Source organism: Tamandua tetradactyla, chromosome 23 (assembly GCF_023851605.1).
Source record: "Tamandua tetradactyla isolate mTamTet1 chromosome 23, mTamTet1.pri, whole genome shotgun sequence".
Classification (NCBI taxonomy): Eukaryota; Metazoa; Chordata; class Mammalia; order Pilosa; family Myrmecophagidae; genus Tamandua; species Tamandua tetradactyla.
This window is the reverse complement of record NC_135349.1, coordinates 41204549-41228322: the sequence shown is the minus strand read 5'-3', so window position 1 is coordinate 41228322 and position 23774 is coordinate 41204549. Positions and strand designations below refer to the sequence as shown.

The 23774-nt window shown below is 41.0% G+C and overlaps 1 protein-coding gene across 8 annotated transcripts in view; it reads right to left on the bottom strand.

Annotated features, from left to right (window-relative positions):
• Positions 1 to 23774, bottom strand: part of IQCK (IQ motif containing K) — a 135670-nt gene that overhangs the window by 64980 nt on the left and 46916 nt on the right. For 6 of the 8 annotated variants that reach the window (XR_013168047.1, XM_077141718.1, XM_077141720.1 and 3 more), the window contains exon 7: positions 5456 to 5540. The exons of the other annotated variants lie outside the window; for them this stretch is intronic. Coding sequence is in view for 5 of the 6 variants with exons in the window: in XM_077141718.1 (XP_076997833.1) it covers positions 5456 to 5540 (85 nt within the window). In the remaining variant the exon portion in view is untranslated. The remainder of the gene's footprint in view (positions 1 to 5455; positions 5541 to 23774) is intronic. 8 annotated transcript variants of the gene reach the window in all.

Here is a 23774-nt window from a genome sequence, read left to right as displayed (position 1 = left end):
TCTTTCCATGTGAGTGCATACATATCTATGTTTTTTAAGGCTGCAAAATTTTTCATAATATGAATCTACCACAAATCAATTTACATTTCCCTACTGATAGGCATTGTGCTAGTTTGAAAGGATGTATGCACCCTAAAAAAGCCATGTTTTAATCCTAATCCCATTTTGTAAAAGCAACCATTTCTTCTAATTTCTATTTAGTACTGTATGTTTGAGACTGTGATTAGATCATTTCCCTGGAGATGTGACTCAATCAAGAGTGGTTGTTAAGCTGGATTAGGTGGAGCTATGTCTCCACCTATTCGAGTGGGTCTTGATTAATTTACTGGAATCCTATAAAACAAGAAACATTTTGGAGAAAAGGAGATTGAGAGAGAGCAGAGAATGCTGCAGCACCATGAAGCAGAGAGTCCACCAGCCAGCAACCTTTGGAGATGAAGAAGGAAAACACCTTCTGGGGAGCTTCATGAAACCGGAAGCCAGGAGAGAAAGCTAGCAGATGATGCTGTGTTTGCCATGTGCCCTTCCAGCCGAGAGAGAAGCCCTGACTGTGTTTTCCATGTGCCTTCTCACTTGAGAGAGAAACCCTGAACTTCACTGGCCTTCTTGGACGAAAGTATCTTTCCCTGGATGCCTTAGATTGGACATTTCTATAGACTTGCTTCAGTTGGGACATTTTCTTGGCCTTAGAACTGTAAACTAGCAACTTATTAAATTCCCCTTTTTAAAAGCCATTCCATTTCTGTATATTGCATTCTGTCAGGTAGCAAACTAGAACAGACATTTACATTATCTTCCATCTAATTTCTTTTTATGCTAAATTTTACACAAAATAAAATAAAGGGATAAAAAGAGAGGTGATAAGCTCTCATATTCTGTGGCAGAGTATGTCCTTCTGTCATAGTTACAGAATTCCACTATTTTTAGGAGGGCACATGTGTCCTCAGAATAAGGACTCATTTTCTAGTTTTACTTGCTACTAGATGTGGCCATGTAACTAGGTTCTGGACAGTGGGATATAATTAGAACTGTCATGGGGCATCTTCTGGGAGCTTCCTTAAAGGATAATTGTCATGTATCATTTGCCTCTTCTTCTATGACCCCCCCTCCTTGGTTGGATAGTTGGTTGAAATATGGATTGAGGTCCAGATCTGGGGTGACACTCTTAGATCGTGCAGTGACCTCAGGAATGGAGGTCACAAATGGAAGCAAAATGAACTAGAAGGAGCCTTGGTCCCTGAGGAGTTCAGGAGCTCAGCAGAATTACCTCCAGCCATTTATGATAAGAAATTAAAATCTATTTTGTTTAAGCCACTGTTACTTTGGGACTTTGTCACTTGCAGCTGAACTTCAACCTAACTGATACATGGTCTAAATATGTTAACTTGGCATCAAAGCCCATCACCATCTTCTAGAATCTCCTTCTTTAACCTTTTCTCCACAAGGACCTGGAATGATTTCTGTTGTGCCCTAGCTCCCAGCCTCAGAGCCAGCCCCTAGCTGCACCTGTGGACTCGTGTCTGGTCCTTTGCTGTTTCCTCTCCCTGGGATGCCCGCTCGGTCCCAACTAACCACACCTGTGTCCTGCCTTTCTATTAAGCCTGAGATCAAGCCTCTTTTCTTCGGGGAGCCTTCCAAGCTCACCTAAGGCATCAGATATCATTTCCTTCGAGTGAAGACTTTGGATATTTCCCATTATCTGGCCACCTTCAGGTATGTTTTCAAACACAGGTGTTTGAACAATTTAAACTTTCATGCAATTGACATCTTATGTACCTTGATGAACATTTCTAGCTAATGTGTGATATTGGTGCTATAAACACAGTTAAATTTGGGGCCCTCTGACATCTTTTTTTTTCCTGACATCTTTTCATATAGCAGTGTTTTTTTATGCTGTGCTGAACTGAGTTCAGCTGAGTGTGTATGGGGTGGGGAGTGCTTACTGTGTGAAAGAATCAAGGACAGAATAGTTTTCCTTTTATTGTTATATTTAGGGTTACATACTTAGCTTCTGGGTATAATATTGTTTGAAAAAAGGGCTTTTCTGTTTCAAAAATTTTCAGAAAATCACTTTTTTGCATTTTGTTGCTATCATTTCATAAAAAGAAATAGAAAAACAAAATTGCTGATTCTGGTGTAATGTGTCTCACAGATGAATTGCACTGACGACAAAGATGGACATCAAGACGCTTGGGAAAGTCAAGAACCTTTTACCTCGGCTGGGCATCACCAGGCTTAAGCTAACTGCTGGCATTCAATTATGAAAGAAATAGACCACACTGATAAAATATGTATGAAATGCTGAAAATCTAAGCCACCAAAGATTGCATCTAAATCGGGGGCTGTAATAGGGGGTTTTGGAAATGGTTTTTAACTTTCTAGGAACAGACAGCTCCTTATAATGTACAAATCTATCATTTAACTTTCACACTTGACTTACACCCATGTTTTCAGGAATGTCACATTTCTGAAATATTACGTTTACTTTGTAAAATAAAAAGTGTTTGGAACATAACGAGGCTAGAGCCTCCCTAATTCTTTCCTGAAACACAATTGATTTTTATGTATTAATCTTGTATCATATAACCTTGCTGAACACATTCATTACGGTACGATTTTAGTGGATTCTTTTAGGATTGTTTATATGTAAGACAATGTCATTTGCGAAAGAAGTGGAGTGGCTGGGTAATCTCACCTGTGACAGTGAGCGCCTTGGATCAGGGACAGTCCTATGTAAGGGCATCTAACAAACATTTGTTGATTGATTGCCACTCATCAGAATTACTCTAACTTCTTGATAGATAGCTCCTGGGGGCACAGTTGCTCACTGTATTTCTCCTACACCAGCTCTGGAGAGCGGAGCTCAGTATGGAGACCTTAGCCTCTATCTATGGAGATCTTTGGCCTTTAGATAATCATGTAAACCCTCTGAGGCCTTTACCTGGGGCCAAATAGGCCACGGCTGATCTCAACTACAAACTCATTCCATTGACATCAGACCTTTAGACTTGGTGGAGCCGTGTTGCTCCTCAGAATGGGAGCTTCGTGTTTACCTGGCAGCTTGTTAATATTGATATTGTAATCGCCAAATGATCGGAGAGGTTGTGTACCCATTTTTAACACGAGATCCACATGCCACTGTCATATGACTGGTGAGGATGTAAACAAGTACATCTTTCTTGAAGGGCCACCGCCAATGTGGCTTAGGGCTTTAAAAAGCAACTCATCTGAGGTAGCTCAGAAGTTTAATCTCAGTATTATTACTGTATAACTCTACGAATTTTTGTGTATTAGTTTGTGCATTTGTGCACATCACCTTATGAATTTGTGTATGAAATGATGTACTCCTAAAGTACATAGACAGCAGGAATTAAAACAAAATGTCTGCGGCGTCTGCTTGCCCTTGGTCATGTCCTCAGATCCTCTTTCTGGTCACGTGTGTGGAAGAGGAGTCCTCTGCTCCTGTCCCATCTCAGATAAAAGAAATTCCATACCTTCCCAGTGTTTGCTGCCCATCCCCATAGTGTGCTGGTTTGAAAGGATGTATGGATCCTAGAAAAGCCACGTTTTAATCAAAATCCCATTTCGTAAAGGCAGAATAATCCCTACTCAATACTGTGTGTTTGAAACTATAATCAAATCATCTCCCTGGAATGTAATCCAATCAGAAGTGGTTGTAAACTGGATTAGGTGACGACATGTCTCCACCCATTTGGGTGGGTCTTGATAAGTTTCTGGAGTCCTATAAAAGAGGAAACATTTTGGAGAATGAAGAAGATTCAGAGAGAGCAGAGAATGCTGCAGCACCACGAAGCAGAGAGTCCACGAGCCAGTGACCTTTGGAGATGAAGAAAGAAAACGCCTCCCAGGGAGCCTCATGCAACAGGAAGCTGGGAGAAGAAGCTAGCAGATGACGCTGTGTTCACCATGTGCCTTTCCAGATAAGAGAGAAACTGACTGTGTTCATCATGTGCCTTCTCACTTGAGAGAGAAACCCTGAACTTCATCGGCCTTCTTGAACCAAGGTATCTTTCCCTGGATGCCTTTGATTGGACATTTCTATTGACTTATTCTAACTGGACATTGTCTCAGCTTTAGAACTGCAAATTAGCAACTTGTTAAATTCCCCCTTTTAAAAGCCATTCCGTTTCTGGTATATTGAACTCCTGCAGCTAGCAAACTAGAACACACAGTAACTCCCACCTTGCTTACCAGCCCGTATAATCTAGAAACAAAGAATATTCAGGGCTTAGATTTTGGATGGGAGTCCTCTGAGACTGCCGGCAGTGAAAGTTGTGTCCATTTCTCAGAGGCTCCAGTGCTTTCTTGGATGTCATTCGGAGTTTTCCACTGCTACAATGCTTTGTTAAGGGTTGAATTGTGTCCAAAAAGATATACCGCATTCTTAACTCCCAGTCCTGTGAGAGTAACCTTATTAGGAAGCAAGGTCTTTAAATTGTGATAAATTAGCACAAGGCCAAATGGGATTAGGATGGCTCCCTAATCCAGTGTGATTGGGGTCCTCATAAAGGGAGAAGACACACATTACGGCAGTGAAGACAGGGAGAAACTGAAGCGCTGCGGCTGCAAGCCAAGGAAGGCCAAGGATTTCTGGCAACCAACAAAGGCCAGAAGAGGCAAGGAAGGGCGCCTATAAATTTCAGGGGGAGCATGGTTCTGCCGACATCTTGATTTAGGTCTTTTTCTCTCCGGGACTGTGAGAGGGTAAATTTCTGTTGTTTTAAACACCCCCAATCCCCACCCCAGTTTGTGGTACTTTGATATGCAGCCCTAGGAAATGAAGACACACTTTGATTCTGTAACTCCAGGGCCAATTCTAAGAATTCCTCCTCTATAAAAAGGCAGACAAATTTGCAAAGATGAACTACACAAAGGTGTGTAATGCCACATTTACTATAATAATGGGACACTGAAAATAACTTCAAAGCCCCCGATAGGAAAATGGTTAGAAAAGACACGTCATAAAAGAAAAGGTTATTTTCTACATGCTGAATATTTACACGTTATCCTATGTATGAAGATTTTTAAAGATTGGAAAGTTTTACACCAAAAATATTAACAATGACTATCTTCAGGTGATAGAATTATTGGTGACTCAAAAATTTTTATTAGCTTTACCTGAATTATTTAAATTTTCTCATTTTTTCCCCTAAAATTTACACGTATTGTTCCCTGCATGTATAAGATACTATTTTTTAGGCAATACAGGACAGTCAACCCAACTTTAAAAGGGTGAAGTGCACTTTGAATGGCAATTGCAAAACAAATTTTGGCAAAAATACTGAATCACTCTTCAGTAACTTTTATAGAGAATCCTAATTCTGGAACTCTGAGTGATGATATTTTAGGATTACAATCAATCAAGGGTTTCCCCCTGGGCCTTCCATGTCAGACAAATTCCCTGAGCAGAATGCCATGACTGCCCGTGACTTACCAGATAACCCCTCCAGAAGGACTGAATGTAGAGCGCGGCTTCCTCTTCTACCAACAGGAGGGAGAGCGGGATTGGCGGCCGAGGGCTGGAAAGCAATAAAATGGTCATATGCCCGTGCGAACCCATCCTTCAACCTCTGCGAGGCCTTTGGCAATATAATGGTCTCACTGATTAAATGCCTCATCCATCCCCAATCTTAGAAAACAATGTGTCATTTTTTTATAGAATTGTTTATGCCTGAGTTAACATTTCTAATATTTAAATCTAGGATGGATTTTTTTTTTTTAACCACATAAGCTTAAATTACTGGTTAGTTGACTCTTCCTTTGCTAAAGTTGCAAGTTAGTCCTGAAGATGCAACATACATATTACTGACAAAAGACTAGGTGGACCTGATTCAAGAGACCCAGGAAAAGTGATCTTTATATACTGCTTTATCATTAAGATGTAATAAAGGCACTTCTCCCATCTTTACATGGAAAAGAAATAAAGTGGTCCATCTCTTTCCTAAAAGCAAAAAAATTGGACCTTATCTCTGATTAGTGTGTATTCCGTGGTAATGTGGTTTAAATGTATGAATATTTTTAAGTGAAATTCCACTCTTACATCTTAATAAGCAATAGACTATCTCAAATGCTGAGTCAGTTTATAGTGCCTACTTTTGTGGGATTTTTTACATCAAATTATCATAGGGGTTTTTGATTATAGATAACACATTTTAAAATCATGGTTACATGCTATTTTCTTTTCCTGAGTTTTATTAAGGCATTAACAGCTGACAAAGTCTGATAAGTTGGATTTAATTCTGTGTCTTTGCTTCCCCAAAGCATGGGTACCTCTGAAAAGCAAAGGCCAAGACCTTTCAGATATAGGGCAAAGAAATAAACCTCTGAAAAAATGTGGATCACACAGAGGCTGATCCCAGGAGAGAATTCCCAGAAATGACCTTGCAAGAACAGGATTCCCAAGTGCCCTAACATCCCTGACGGCAGTCATGCTCAGAGCTTATGCTGCTTCTCATAGTACAAACACATTGACTAACCTGCACAAGGCCACCCAGTTTGTAGGCGGCCTGATGAGGGTCTGGACCCAGACCAATCCATGCCAGTTTGAAAGGATTTATGTGCCCTAGAAAAGGGATGTTTTGATCTTATTCAATCTTGTGAGTATTCAGTACCATAGGCTGGAAACTTGATTAGTTATCTCCATAGAGATGTGACTCAATCAATTGTGGGTATTAAACTTGATTAATGGAGACATGTCCCCATCCGTTCTATGTGGGTCTTGATTAGTTTACTGGAATCCAATAAAAGAAAAAGCATTTTGGAGAAAGCTTCAGAACACTGCAGAACCACAAAGCAGAGAGTGCACCAACCAGCAACTTTTGGAACTGAAGAAGGAAAATGCCTCCCAGGGAGCTTCATGAAGCAAGAAACCTGGAGAGAAAGCTAGCAGACGCTACCATGTTTGCCCAGTGCCTTTCCACTTGACAGAGAAACCCTGAACTTCATCGGCCTTCTTGAACCAAGGTATCTTTTCCTGGATGCCTTAGGTTGGACATTTCTATAAATTTGTTTTAATATGGACAACTTCACAGCCTCAGGACTGTAAACTAGAAACTTATTAAATTTCCCTTTTTAAAAGCCATTCCATTTCTGGGATATTGCATTCTGGCAGCTAGCAAACTAGAACACCATCTGATCCCAGAACCCAGGCTTCTCTCACGGTGCTGAGCTGACATTCCACACCTCACCCAGGTAAACTCCTGCAAAGCTGCCCAGCCTGGCGCAGACAACTGCAAAGCTAACTGAGAACAGCCCATGATTCTCCAGGATCTGGTGTTGTTTTCCTCCAAACTTTGTCTAAGAAGAAAAACACTGACAACAGTAACAAATAAAACCACCTTAATACAGTATATTTGTTTAAATGAATGAATGTCCTTTGAAATCATTCCAGAATCCAAGAAATGAAAGCCAGAAAGAACCCTCAAGGTTGTCAAGATCATTTCTAGTGAATACAACATGGTTTCCTGTCTCTGGTTCTTCACCTGGGCAGGATCAGGTAAGGGAAATTCTTCTACTTCTTTGAAGAGGCAATTATACCCTCGAAATTATATCATTGTTAGAAACCTTTCCCTAATGTCCAGTTTCCATTCTCATTCACGTAATGGGGGAAGGAAGGTTTCTGAAAGGGGAATAGTTCTGGTTTTGTTTCTATCGTTTGCCTAATATTCGGGTTTCTTGTCTATAACTGAGCCTCAGTATTTGCTGAAGGCCCCTACTGAAGACAAGCTGGCTCCCTGCTTTCCATGTCCAGTGTCTCTCTTTATCCTTTGTTTTTATTCTCTAAATCTCAGTTCTGTGATGCCAACGAATCACATCCTTAAAGAATTTCTCTTCACTAGTTAAAAAGCAACGTTCTCCAAAATGACCCTGGTGTTGCTAAGGAGACACTGGTGTATTAGAAGCGAATAGATGAGAATAATGCTATAATGCATTCTCACTAATTTATACTCACGGAGTGCTTTCTAGACTCCCCCAGCCTTGCTCCCTGTGCTCCAGCCCTGCCGGCCCTTTCATTTCCTCAAATAGGCCATGCTCCCTCTCACTTTCGGGTCTTTGCACAGGTGCTTTCCTCTGCCTCCAATGTCCCCTAACCCCTCCAGGGCCACCATGTAGAATTGTGCTGGTTGTTCTCTGCTCCAGGCACCTAGTGGATGGATCAGAGGATGGTGAAACCCAACCCATGATCTGCTCGCTGAGCTGTGTTCCCTGGTCTGGGGATGCATCTAGCCTAGGGAAGGGGCACCATTTCCTAGCTTGCTCAAAGTTTCCATAAGACCTTGGGGGTGGGGGACTGACATCTCTTTCACCTGGTTCACTCTTAGCTCTTCCTTCGGATCTCTACTCAAATGTTATTGAAAGATGACCTTTGATCAGGTCAGGCTCCATCGAGCTCCCCATAGATTTCCTTCCTGGTGCTTGGCTCAATTTGGAGATAGAAGCCCACATGACTATCTAATCTTGCTTGAATCCTCTGCTGGGCTGAAAACTTCATGAGGGCAGAGCGTGGGCCTGTGTCTCCTCCTCTTGGTCTTCCCAACTCTCAGTAAAATGCCCAGCACATTGCAGGCACTCAACAGATATTTGTGGACTGGACAGGTGGTTGTCTCTGTGACCGGTACTGTGCTAAGCACTTTTTACAATTTATTTCATTTAATCCTCGACAATTATAATGAGCTCTTGTTAGCCTTCTTTTGCAGTTGAGGAAACTGAGGCTTAGCAAGGTAAAGTGATTAGTTCAAGGTCACCGGCCATTTCCTGTTGAAAGCTAAGTTTGCTGGGAAATACGGGAGGGTATCAGGGAGAAGCAAAGCCGGCACACGAGGTCACCAGCGTGGAAATTGGACTCCAGCAGCTACCAGTGTAAAATGGAAGAAAACACAAGTCTTTTGCCAGAAGAAAAAATAATTAGGGAGAAAAAAAGAAAGCCACAATAATAGAAAACGCTTTCTCTATTAACCTTTATGATAATGAACTTGACAAATATTCATTTGTCTGAATCTCCGCAGAGAAATCATTATGTCAGTTCAACTAAACAAAGTGGAGTTTGTTGCTTGTATCTGAGAGGAGAGCTGACGGCGTCTTTCTGTTTAGTCCAATTTTCCTGTTTCAAATGTTTTACTCTATTGATGCCGTGAAATCCTCGAAGTAACAGTATTCCTGTTTTGGAATAGCAATCGGAAAGGAGAATAGCAAATCTTAGGGCACAGCTAGGCTGGCTCGGGTAAAGGGCTTTCATCAGTAATGAACCCCTGACCCTCTTTGCATCATAACAACATCCCCGAAAAGAAAATGAGATTTCTAATAGGCCTTTAGGCAGTAGTGCAAGGTCACCTTTGGTGACATCGCTGCTTTCATGGCTAAATAATGGGGCGCTATCTAGTTCCTGGACCAAGAATGAGGATGAGAAAGGCTCGTTAAATCAAGGGCTAAATGAAAAAGGCCATGATCTTCAGACAGTAGTCCCGGGGGATTATCCATCATTTCAGCAGGCCAGCTTGAAGGGAGGGAAGACTTGCCAGGCGTGACTCTGTCTTTTGGAGTCAGTGCATCTGGCTTCAGGTCAAATCAAAATCGAGAGTGAGCAGGGATGATGGCTTATCACCAGGGAACGGTGCAGTGGGGTGGGGAGGGGTGGATGAACGTGTCAATCACAGGGGACGCCGCCCAATCTCCTCAGGGCTCATATTGGACATTCCCACAGCAGACGTATTTTGCAGGTTCAAAACAGGCCCAGCAATGTACCGCTGAACCTGTTTCTGAGAGAATGTGTTTGACTGGCAGTCCTCATTTGTCATGTCCTTCACTTTTTTTCCCCAGTGTGAATGAAATATATTTTACCCAGAAGAATCAGTGCTGTGCTTCTGAGAGGGAACTGGAATTTATTTTTCCCACTGGGTCATGTGTGTATGCATGCACAATTCTTTCTCCCTTTTCTGGATGCTATGTAAAAAAAATTGCAGGACATGGGAAAAGATACACTACAGCCTGTTTAGAAAATACATGCTGAGAGAATCTAAGAAATTAGTCTTTTATCAGTTTCTCTACCCAATTGTAAGACAAGTAAAGAGGTGTCATCCACAGCAGATTAGAGCAAAAACTTGCTTTATATTGAAAATAATGAATCTCTGGATCCAAATTTTATCTACTCATTAGGTAAGAGATGAAATTGTTTTCTTGGAACCTGAAAGCACCACCCACGTGTAAAGCCACTAACAAAGATGGGCCAGACCCTGAGACAGCCACCATTCCTGAAATCCTGCAGCAGCCCCCTATGTGATGGTGTCCACCCGCCACACTCAGCAAAAAAGGTATTCTCCCGTCCTTGCCTTCAGCCTTAACTGGTTTCCCAAACACTGTGTTCACATTCTTGAATTATGAACTTCAAATATTTGGAAGAAATATAATGGAGATGAATGGGAATGGCGCTTCCGGACATATGGTGACTAGCCATTAGGGTGGATCCCATAGGACGCTTTCAATTCCAGTCCTCTGGAATGCGTGCACTCGCTCCAGAAATCAGGAAAGAGGCCAGCTGGATTACTCTCCGGAAGCCTTAAAGCACATTCAGAAATCACAGCTCCTAGGATGTGATCTTGCTTTCGCCCCCTCGTTAATCTCCACCTTGGAGACCAACAAGCAGTTATTACCCACAGCATCAGGCTGAATCATTCTCCTGGTTAAACACAGAGTCAACTCCTATTTTACCGACCCTATAATTGGAGGCAGCATACGTGCCCAGATACCAGTGCTCACTGAACAACACACCCCAACACCATGTGCTCATCCCTGTGAGTTTCACATATAATGATCTTAAAAAACAGGGCTGCAATACTGAATTTTTTTATATGTAAAATGTACCCAGGGCGCTGTGCTATTTAGCCTCTTTGTAACTGGTCACCATGGGTTTTCTCTAAAGTGACTTTAAGAAAACATGAGTGGGGTATTACTTTTCTGTTTAATCACGTTTCAGTAGAGGAAATCCAGGTTCCTGGGCAAAATATTGCTGGGGTTTCTGATGTAGGTATACTAACAGATCATTTACATGTAACAGTCTTTAGAGCATTGATGTTTGGAAATAAGCGACGATATTGCAATGGACATCTATATGATTGCCTGACCACGATCCACTGCCCCCTTCTTCTTGTAAGAACCCTAATTTTCTTTTAGGAGAATTATCCTCCCCCATACTCAATGCCCATAACCTGGTGGGACTGATCCTACCTTCCCACACCAAGAGAGGGCATGTCACCCAGATCTAGTCAACTGGAGTCATAGTGACTGGTTGAGACCCAATTTGGGCCAATGGGAGTCAGACTTTCACTTGAACTATGGTGCTCTCTCTCCACGGTGGTTGCCAAGATGATGGGATGTAATCCTGGGGCTGTCAGAGACCATCTCTGCCACCTCATGGACAGAGTACCTGGGAATAAAGTCAACAGTCCAAGACACCCTTAAGAGATGGTGAGTCCCTGAAACCAGGTATATCTGTAAACTTTTCAATTACATGAGCCAATAAATTCTCTTTTTGCTTAAATCTTTTTTATTTTTGTCATTGCTAGTCTGGAAAATAGTCAAACTAACCCAAAGAGCATCTTAAAGAGGTATATGCATTGACTTACATAGTTCTGATACCTTACTTTGAATAAAAGGAACACCATTCCATGGATGAACAAGCTGTGGTACATGCATGCAGTGGAATATGCCCAACAATTAAAAAAGGAATACAGACTACTGATACACACAACAACATAGATGAATCTCAAAGGCATTATGCTAAGTAAAAGAAGACAGTTAAACAAAGATTATATAGTGTATGGTTCCATTTATAAGACATTCTGTAAAAGGAAAAATTACAGGGACTGAAAATAGAAAAATGTTACCAGAGTTTAGGAGTAGGGGAAAGGTGTGGCTACAAAAGATTAGCACAAGGGAATTTGGCTGTTAGAATTATTCTGCATCCTGTTCGTGGGGTCACTACAAGAATCTATCAATGTGCTAAAACTTATAGGCACACATCAAACTGTGGTTAAGTTTAAAAACACAATGAATGTTATTCCTTGTATACCAAAGACATTTGAAATAGCAATGTAGCCTTTTGGGCAAGTCAATCAATTCCTTCATCTGAAATGATAATTATGTAACCCTTCAATAATGCTTCATAATCTCCAGAGATCTTTAATATCTAGTATCTGGTGAGCTACACAATAACTTCATCAGTTTCTTCAACCTCTGCTTCAGGAGAGAAAAGAGAGGCTCAGGAAGATTGAGTGCTTTGCTCAAGGTCAGATCTAAGCCTGTTTCAGTGGTGAGACAAAAGTTTACTCACTGATCCAGCGTAACTGGTATCTGTTTGTGCTGACCCAACATCCATTCCCCTTTCTTCTGGAAACAACACTTGCAAGGGTGATTAAGTTAAGGATCTGGAGATGGGAAAGAGTACCTTGGATCTTCCAGGTGGATCCAATGATATAAGTACAGGTGTGCTAATAAGAAGGGGGCATAGGAATTTAGTACCACTGAAGGAGGAGATGTGATGATGGAGACAAAAATAGGAGAGATGCGAGGAAAGGGTCACAAGCCAAGGAAGGCAGCCTCCAGAAGGAATCAGCGATGCCAACAGTGAAATTGATCTTGTCTTTCTGACCTCCAGAACTATCAGGGGATAAATGGATGTTGTAGCTTTCATACCATGTGTGTATGAAACCAAGACACCAATTAATAAATGGCGGAGCTAAGACTGAAATCCAGATGTGTTAACCATGCTGCCTCACTCAGGCTCTCGGAGCTTGTTTCCAAATAGTTCCATCTAGAAACATTAGGAAGAAAGGGAGGAAGCAGTACTGTGTGCTGTAGAGAAAGGGCCACCCATATGTCAAAAGTTTAGTGAGAGGGAAGCACGCAGAGGATTTATACATCTCAGCATGTCCCAAATTCAGGAAACAGCTCTCTTTCCTTCCTCTGTTTGATGATGAATGTTAATATAAAAAGCAAAGACAATTTACTATCCTCATGAGACTCTCTAGTCTCTGAAATTACTGAGACAGAAATCTACCTTTTTTCTTTTTACAGCAAAATAAAGTTAAAGGATTTTCTTCTATCTGTGGGACATGACAGCAAACACTCTGCCATGCCTCCATTTAATTATGGTCTTTGGTGGAAAACGCATGCAGCTTCCTGTGCTGTTTTGAAGGCATAAGCATTTTCAGCCTCACTGTTAATCTCAGCACAAACAGGTCATCATACTGCTGGTGCCTGTCCTCAAATGGCACGGTGACACTTTTTCACTTCAGTTGTTGGTCATAAGATACCTTTCACCGACATGAAAGTATCGTGGATCTCTCTTTCTTTCTTTTTTTTTTTTTTTGGTCCAAGGATAGAACTTAGCTGAAAAGATATTTCACCCAAAGCAACCTTTCCTTCTCTCTTCTAAAACACAAGCTTTGTTTCATTGAAGGTCTCAGCTTTAATACTGTCTTTCATGAGCCTTCTCCCCTGAGAACTGAAACCAGAAAAGTGACAGTATACTTTGTTCCTCAGGCTTATTTCATTATTTACTTTTTGCAGATATAGCTGAACAATTTTCAGGGCAATTCTTTATCTGTCAAAATGAAAATTGAATTTTTTCTTGTTCTTAATATAATAGCACATAATTTTATTGCTTCTGTTTGGGTGGTTAAATCAGAACTTTATACTTCAAAAGAGGATGGTGCTGGGTTTATAAATAGGAGTCAAGCTGACAGGAGAGATGACATAATCCACCACTACTGAAAGGTGGGGAAGAAAACACCCTCATTAAGCTTTGATTACATCATATGGTGGATTGTGTTATTGTTCCCAGTTATTTGCCTCTTTTCCTCTAGGAGAATTGTGCATCCCCACCCTTTGTCATGTGCCTGGTGGTTCTTCCCTGTGGGAGTCAATTTCCTGGTACCAATGATACTGAGCTTGGCCATCTGACTTGCATGAAATGTGAACAGACTGAGAAAAGCCATTGCATGGTTCAGCCATTGCTCTTCTACCCTGGCTGTGAAACTGAGGAAGGGGTTGCTCCTTCATCTTGGGTCCCAGAATGAAAAGACATAAGACATGTGGAGCTGAGCACAGGGTGATATGCCAGCATGTACAAGAGGAGGAACAAATCTTTGCTGTTATAAGGCACTGAGATTTGGGATTCGGTTATTACTGCAGCAGAACCTGCAGAAAGCTGACTAATATAGAGTACTGAAAGGCAGTTGAGGCAATACCATGTAGGAGAACTTATCAGTCAAAGTTCTTTCATTTGCAAGTATCAGGAATCTAACACAAATTGACTTGAAAAAAAAAAAAGCATTTATTGGTTACCTTCACTCAGAAGGTACTGAGTTGGCCCTAGGTTTAGTCAGGGGCTCAAAAGAATGCAATGGGACTCAGGCTCTCTCCACCTCTCAGTGCTGCTGTTAACTCAGGCACAATATCTCCAAGTGCTTGCCCCCAGCTGCTCATAGCTTACAACCTCAAAGCTCCAAGTGCAGTGGAAAGGAAACTCTTTCCTGTTTGCTTCTTGTAAAATCCCAGGATTATCTCTGATCAGACCCATGTGGTTAGTAATCACTGTGATCAGAAGGATTCACTGCCCTCATTGGGCAGACTTGGGTCACACACCCAACCCAGAGTTAGGGATGGAGTCAGCTCACCAAATTACATAGACCAAGAATGGGAGAGGGCGATCCTTACAGGAACATAGGGAGTTCTGTAACCAGAAGGAGCAAATCAATGCAGGGCTAGAAAAAACACAAATGTCCACTACAGAAAACAAGAAAGTGATAACATAACTGAATTAGGGAGAACCCCACTTATTCTTGGAAAAACCTACCTTTGCTCCCCTTTGTCACCCAAACCTACCTTTGCTCCCCTTTGTCACCCATATGTGACTCTTAGTGTTGATTAGCTTAGAGGTGGGCACTTACCCCAAGTTGAACCAATCAGAACGTTTCCCTGGAGTGTTAGGGGCTGGACTTTAAAAAGCCAAGCTTGGAACACTTTGCTGCCATGGGGACTGCAGAAGCAATGAGTCCAGAGAGAGAGAACAAGACAGACACACAGAGAGGAAGGGAGAGGAGACAGATGAAGAAACTGAGTGGTATTCCCGCCCGTGGTTCTGAGGGTGTCTGTGCCCATCTGAGTTCCTCTCCTTGGGCTCAATCAGACACTCAAGTATAATTATAATAAATTCTTGCCTTGCTTAAGCTAGCTCATAGTTGGCTTGCTATCATTAACTAATTTAAAAAGAAAAACCCTCTGCCTTCTGTAAATTTAGGAATGGGATGTTCTAAGCAAAGGCAAAGTAGTCATGCACCCCAAATATAACAAAATCGAAGAATGGAATAAATGTCCATTTTTTAAATCAGTTTTTAAGTCTTAAGGTAATTTTGCAGAATATTGCAAAAAATAGATACTTAAAGTAGAAAGCAAAAAGTCATCCATGTTCCTGCCATTTGGAACAAAATATCCTTTTGAAAGACTTTTTAGTTCTAGAGTTATTTAATTACCTGATAAGCCTTGATCTTAAATATCCCTGTTTACTGTATAGTTTAGTTTATTTAACAAATATGTGTGTTTAATACTTGATAAATCTTAGCGATTTTTATAAACTTGAGATAGTTTTTAAGTTTTATCAGCGTTCTTGACCATACAAAAAAAAATGCCATGAAGGGGGTGCAAGGGTGGTTCAGTGGTAGAATTCTCACCTGCCATGCGAAAGACCTAGATTCAATTCCTGGTCCATGCACCTTCCCCTCCAAAATTAAACAAACAAGAAAAACAAACAAACAAACAAAATTCAACAAATGGTGCTGCAATAAAGGGATACTCAAATGGAAAAATAATGAAATGTGACCCTACCATACAGCACACACAAAAATAATTTTTAAAAAACCACATCATTAAAGAGAAATGGATAACCAAGAAAAGGGTGGGCAGAGCGAAGAGTATGCTAAATTATGGTGGACCCATGCGAGAAGGGTCCATCATCTGTGTGATAAGCAATTGGCAGCCACCTGGGACAAATTCTCCCAACTTACTAGTTGTGATCTGACAATATAATGACCTCAAGCACTGAAGGCTGGTTAGATGTCTTACCAAGAACCCTCAAATAAGAACTAAACTTAACCTTTAGATGGCTCCCAAGGTTGGCAGATAGGGTTATTTGAGGCTTAAATGCTCACCTGCACATATCATACAGTGGAGTTCTAAATCAGTACATAAGCTGAATATCAATCACATTTGTTCAAAAATTTCCCCTACATGTCCTCAAATCATCCACACAAAGATCTCACATTTTTCCATCAGTCTCACCCAGCCCATCTTCTCCCAGCCTTAGCACTGATCACTTTAATTACCAGACGATGTGAGAGGCAGTAGAGCAGAGCCCTTAACCATGACCTCAACAGCCTGGACCCTGGAGCCAGGCTGCCTGGGTTCATTCCTGTATCTGCTATTTACTAGCTTGTGATCTCGGGCAAATAGCGTAGTTTCTCTGGGCCTCAGTTCTTTCTCTGAAACATGGCTGTGGCAGGGACAGCTGGTATTTGTCAGTGAATAGCCATGTGTTCCCTTACATCTGCCAGCCTCCCCTGCAGTTGGTTTGGAGCCATGCTCTGTGGGAGAGGGAGGAAGGTTGAGAACTTTCTGGGCTGAGAAGGTTAAGAACTGGGATGCCTCCTCCATTCTTTACTTCTTTGGCTTCAGTGACCTCAAAGGTCATATCATCCAGATGGTATAACTGTAATGGTCAGCGTGAGCAAGAAATCAACTGTTATTGGGTTAAGCCACTGGCCTTTTGGTATTGTTTATAACTGCAACCTAGCCTAGCTAACCTGACTAATGAAAGTAATGGGATTGTGATTGCTTTGTAGGGTTGTCATGTGCGTTAAATTTTGGTAATATTTGTACACTGCTCATTGTACATAGTAACACTATATAAAGGCTTGGTAGGTGGGTTAGTAGAAGGAAGTCATTGCCTTATGAGCTGCCGGATACAAAATATAATGATGACAGAATTGAGTCATATCTCCCATTTTTGTGCTTCACCTACCAATTGGAATGGCAAGGGGAATTGCTCACATGGGGCCACTTCCCTCCATGGAAGTCACTCAACGGAATGGTCTCATCTTAGAAAGGGTCATCACTGAAGACCATCACATCTCAATCTCCCAAATTCCTCTCTCCCACTGCAATCTTCTTGTCCTTCCATGTTTCCCACTTACTCACTTTTGTTTATATTGTTCTTTGCCCTTGACAAGACCATAGTTTGGGAAGGTTATTGGTGTCCACCTAGAACAGGGATCAGTAAACTGCAATCCATGGACCCAATCCTGACCACCACTTCTTTTCATAAATAAACTTGTACTGGAACATGGCCATGCTCATTTGTTCACACATTGTCTGTGGCTTTTCACACTACAATGGAGTAGTTGAGGAGCTGAGACAGAGACCGCATGTGGCTTGCCAAGCTTAAAAGATTTGCTTTCTGGCCCTTTACAGAAAGTTTGCTGACCTCTGACCTAGAAAGCCATTTTCTTGTTCCCCAGGCAAGCTGAGATGATTGGATCCATGTTCTTTAGGGCAGGCCCAATGTTCTGGTCAGGCTCATCTTCCCATTGTTGCTGGAGAGAACTGGCTTTGAGGATGGATTGGAGGGAAAGAGGGAGAGTGAGGCTACCTTCAGGGACCAGTCTCAGGAGGGATGACCAAGGCCTTTCCAGCATCGAGAACATTCTTACTGCTTGGGCCTGTACCTGACACTCTCCCCTTGCTCCAGAGCCCCTTTCCTGCTAGACCATTTAAATTTCTCACCATGGATCTTGTGAAAACTCAGCTTCCCACTGTCTGTCACTCCAGCCATTCGATGGATAAGGACAGCCTTCCCAGTTCATGGCCAGTGGGAAATACCTCTTTGCCCACTGCACATCTGCCATTTAATCAATTGCTCATGAGGAGCTTCAAAAATCTCATTTTTTTTCTTTAAATTTTTTACTCTGAAAAATTTCAACAATACACAAAAGTAGATAGAAAAAAATATAATGAACCCATGCCACCATCAGCCAGCTCCAGTGATACTATTTTCCATGTCATAGTCCTTCAATGTTACTTCCCGTTGCTCATGTTATTTGGAAGCAAATCCCAGACATCATCATATCACTTTATTCATAAATATTCCAGCATGCTTCTCTAAAAGACAACTTTTCTTAAATAAACATTTTATTTTGAAGTAATTTCAAACTTATAGGACAGTTGTAAAAATATTACAAAACCTATACAGGGCGCCCCAACACACCCCGCAACCAGATACCCCAACTTTTAACATTTTGCCACATGTATCGTAAAGGTAACTTTTTTACCATGACTGTGAAACCATTTATCATTATTAGAACTTAAATAAAATAGTAATAATTCCTTATGTCATCTGCTATCAATTGAGTCAAATTTTCAATTGTCTCCTAATTTTTTATATAGTCTGTTGGACTCAAAATCCACAAATGGAAATTTAAAAAACAAACAAACATATTTTCTTGAGTCTAAGATGGATCCCACTATCCCCATTTTAGACTTTCTGAGTTTGGTACGATTCTTACTTTCAATGTGAACACATAATGTAGTGGGTTTTTTCCTTCCTGAAAATTAGGTATAAATCATTAACATCTTTATTAAATTAAATCATTAAAATCTTATCATTTAGAATAGATACTAATTTATGAGAAAAATATAAGACATTATTTTTAGAAAAGTTAAAAGTGCTTTCACTTGTACCTAAAACATCCCCTGGGCCCATTCTAGACCTTTTATGATATCAGCTTTGCCAGTCTCCAGCTCTGATTTTACCCAGCCATCTGTTTTCTCCACCCCCTTTCCAGGGTTGCAGAAGGTTGTTTGAGTTGAGCACATGAGCAGACTGTTTATATGCATCACAGATTCAGGCCATCAGCTGGGCCAGCCCTATTTATCCCTAGCTGATTCCCTACAGGTTTCACTGCAGCAGCTGTTGCATGCCTTGTCCTCACACCCCAATCAAGCCTCCGGAACCGCAGCAGATGCCTTCACACCTACAGAGCTGAGCAGAAGGACACTGCCTTCCATTAACCTTCTCAGTTTTTCTCCTCTCTACCTCAAATTGTCTCTTATTCTTAAGCTCTGGTCTCAGAGGAATAAATATATGCCTTCTTATATATCTGTATGTGTGCATATCTGCATAGAGAAGTATCTGAAAAGAAGTTCACTAAAATATCAGCAAAGGTTCTATCTCGGAAGTAAGCTCTTAAGCTATTTGTCTTTTTCTTTTTACTTTTCTGTTTGGTTTGAAAATTTTTTTATGAGTGTGTACCATTTTACAAAGCCCATAATGCCATTTTAAAATGTAAGTGATTTCTAGGAAGGGGGACCATCAATGGCCACATCTCCTTAGGGAGTGTCCCTCCCTACCAGTCATGTCAAATCAACACAGACTCTAAATTGAAACTTTGGCTTGCTTTGTAAACACAAAGGCAAGCCCTGGCCACCCTACCAACCACCTGACTTACAGTTAAGTGCTCTCTTCACAGAACTTCTGGAACCAGCTCTGGGATGCCCAAGCTTCAGCTTTTGCTTATCCTGGCTCAATCCACATGTTTGCCATAGGGATCTCAAGATTCCCAAACAGATGTCTCCCTCAGATCCCAATTCTAAGCCTCAGGTCAGTGTTTCCAATATGACTATCCTAGAGTTATGTCAATCACAATGTGTCCCAGGCAGGAATCTTTACCCTTGAACCTGCTCCTCTGGATAGGTCTCTTCTCTTCCATTTGCCCAGAAGTAACACTCTCCCTCTCAGGCACACCCCTCCTTCACCCCTAAACCCATCCTTTGCCAACCACCCATTCTACCCATCCTATACCTCTCCTTTTCTACTTCCATATCCTGGCTCACTGGCTTGAGCCCAGAGCTGTTACTGTAGCCTTCACTCCAAGTTCTCCCCAGTCTCATGTATCTCCTACACAGTTTCCAGAGTTATCTTGCCAATACAGTGTTATCACATTATGCCTCTGCTCAAAAACCTTTGGATGCTCTCTTTTGCTTATGCAACAGTACCCAAACTTCATGCTTTTACTGAAAACCATCCCCTGTCTGCCAGCATCTCCTCCTCTATCCCTACACCCTTGCATGCCCTATAAGCCAGGTATGCTGGTCTTCCCCACAGTGCCTGGACCATGTCTGCCTTCTCCCATCTTTGTGTCTTTGGCCTGGAATGACTTTTTCTGCTTATCACTCTTCTCAAGGACAGTAACAGCCTCTATTTACCATCCATTCAACTGTCACTGCGTGCTGGGCCTGTTCATGACCCCATTAGTGTGTGGATCATTTCACCACATCTTCACAACAACCTCATCGTACCAATGAGGATACTGAAGCTTAGAGAACAGTGCTTTCAAAATACGCTCACAAATTCTTTGATACTTCTCCCTTCAAAAGGTAGGGACTAACTACTCACCCTTTGAATGTAATCCTTGAACTGCACTCAGTGACTCACTTGAAGCTAACAAGATGCGGTAGAAGTAACTGCGTTTGACTTCAAAACACTAAAAAGCACTGTGGCTTCCTCTTTGTGTTTGAGTCTCTCACTTTAAAGGAAGCCAGTCACCATGTTGGGAGGTTGCTCAAGAAGCCCATGGAAAGGCCCATATGGGGAAAAGCTGAGGTTTCCAGTCCACAACCAGCATCGTGTAAGTATGCCATCTTGGAAGCAGATTTGCCCAAATCAGTTAAGTTTTCAGATGACTGAACCCCAGGTTGATATTTTTTTTACTGTAACTTCATGAAAGACCCTGAAACAGAACCACCCAACTAAGCTGCTACCAAATTCCTGACCCACAGAAACCATGAGATAGTACAGATTTGTTGTTTTAAGGCATTAAGTTTTTGAACAATCTGCTAGACAGTAATAAATAAGCACTTGCCCAAGGTTATTTGGCTAATAAGAGGTAAAACAGATTTAAATACTGTTTGTCTGTTCCCAAAGCTCATGCTCTTAACTCTAACCAATACTACCTGAAATATTAGTTTTTACTTTACTTCCTTTAAATATTTAATAGTATCTCCTTCACAATTCATCTCCCTCCAACCTGTACATTTAAGCCCTGCTCAAACCATGCTCCTGCCCCCAATCTTCACCATATTTGAAGACCCATCTCACTTCATTTTCAACTTCCAAGCTCTAGAATCTCAGCTTTAGCACCAAATCCTAGGGTTGCTGTGAAGATTAAATAAAATAACATGCATAAAAGCACTTAGCAGAATAATTGCTCAATAAGGTTGGCTATTATTATACTACTTGTTATTTCCAAGAAACAGCATTTCTTCTTCCCTATGGATGAGATCTCAAGCCCAGTTGTACATTAGAATCAACTAGAAAACTCTTTTTTTTTAAATACCAATGCCTGGGCTATACTCTGAAAATTCTTATTCAATAGGTCTTAGATAAGGCCGGGCACCAATATTTGTGCAAAGCTCCCCAGATGATTTTAAAGTGTAGCCAGGGTAGAAACCCATGGATTAGAGCAGTGGTTCTCAACTAGGGGCAATTTTATTCTCCCCAGGGGACATCTGTCAATGTCTGGAGACATTCTTCATTGTCCCAACTGTAGGGATGCTACTGGCATCTAGTGGGTAGAGACTAGAGATGTTGCTGAACATCTCACAATGCACAGGATGAACTCCCCCACCCCACCTCCTGCTCAAAGAATCATCTGGTCCTAAATGTCAGTAGTGCCAAGGGAAAGAAAACCTTTATTAGATATTGTCTCCTCATGTTGCCCTCATTTTCTTCAAGGACTTTGGCTCCCATTTGCCTCTCTGACTCTTTCTGCTCAACAGTATACTCAGAAAGGCTATAGCACCTGGATACTTGCCTCTCAAGAATAAATCTGGGCACTGACTAGCTTGGCCATGACCCCAGGTAGTCTGGCTCCAGGTTGGCCAGGAAGGGCCCTTTGGATGGTCTTTTGCTTCCCTATTTTTTTTTCAATGTTTTGTTAACACTGTTATTGCAACACTCACTACAGAAATTACAGTCAGTTGTAAACATCTCTCGTACCCCAATCCATCTTTGTTTTTTCCACACCACCAAGCTCTGTGCTTGGCATTTGGTAGGTGTTCAATAAACGCTTATTGCATCAAATGAATTAGATTAGTATCATTAATTTTTATCATGCTTCTGGGTATCCCTTTGAAAGGTTATGGCAGTAGAGAATATAGATCCCAGTTAAAGTAAGAGCTCCTGTGATTCAGTTTCTCTGGAGTCCAGCTGAAATCATTGCTGCTGCTCCTTTGCAATATATATTTATATAAGTTGTCAAAAGAAGCTAGCAACCATTTTAAATTAAGACACTTGTATAATCAAAGACTAAAGATTTAAGAGAACTCTTAGAGAGGTTGTTACATTGTGAATGTAAGTTCTCCTATTTTTAAGATTCTCTTTCATTGATTATTATGAGTGGGAAAATAATGTTTAATTTTCAAAGCAAAGTCTCAAATTGGAAAATGATACCAATATAGCCTTGTCCTATGCTGCCAAGTCCACTCAACTGGGAAAGAATAGTCCCTTTAACAAATGGTGCTGGGAGAACTGGATATCATACGCAAAAGAATGAAGAAGGACCCTTACCTCATACCTTATACAAAAATGAAACTCAAAATGGATCAAAGACCTAAATATAAGAACCAGGACTATAAAACTCCTAGAAGACACATGGAAACATCTTCAGGAGCTTGTGTTAGGCAATGGTTTCTTAGACTTTACATCTAAAGCACAAGCAAAAATAGAAAAAAAAGGTAAATGGGACATCATCAAAATTAAACACTTTTGCACATTAAAAAACTTTATCATGAAAGTGAAAAGACAACCTACTCAATGAGAGAAAATATCTAGAAACCACATATCTGATAAAGGTTTAATATCCAGAAAATATAAAGAATCCTACAACTCAACAATAAAAAGACAAACAACCCAATTTAAAAATGGGCAAAAGACTTGAATGAATAGACATTTCTCAAAAGAGGATAGACAAATGACTAAAAAGCACATAAAAAGTGCTCAACATCATTAGCTATTAGGGAAATACAAATCAAAACGACAATGAGATACTATTTCACATGCACCAGAATGGCTACTATTAAAAAAAAAAAAACAGAAAATTACAAGTATTGGAGAGGATGTGGAGAAGTAGGAACAGTAATATATTGCTGTAAAATGGTGCAGCTGCTGCAGAAGACAGAGTTTGGCAGTTCCTCAGAAAACTAACTATAGAATTACCATATGACCTGGCAATCCAACTACTAGGTATCCCAAAAGACTTGAAAGCAGGGACTCAAACAGATGTTTGCACACAGATGTTCATAGTGGCATTATTCATGACTGCCAAAAGGTGGAAGCAACCCGTGTCCATCAATCGATGAATGGATAAGCAAAAAGTGGTATATATATATATATATATAAGGTAACATTATTCAGCCGTAAAAAGAAACGAAGTTCTGAGTCATGTGAATCTTGAAGACATCATGTTGAGTGAAATAAGCCACACACCAAAGGACAAATATTATATGATCTCACTGATATGAAATAATTAGAATAAGCAAACACTGAAGCAGAATCTAGAATAGCAATTACCAGGGGCTAAAGGGTGGGGGTAGGGAACATGGAGTTAATGCTTAAATTGTACTTAATGTTTAAATTTCTATTTGGGTTG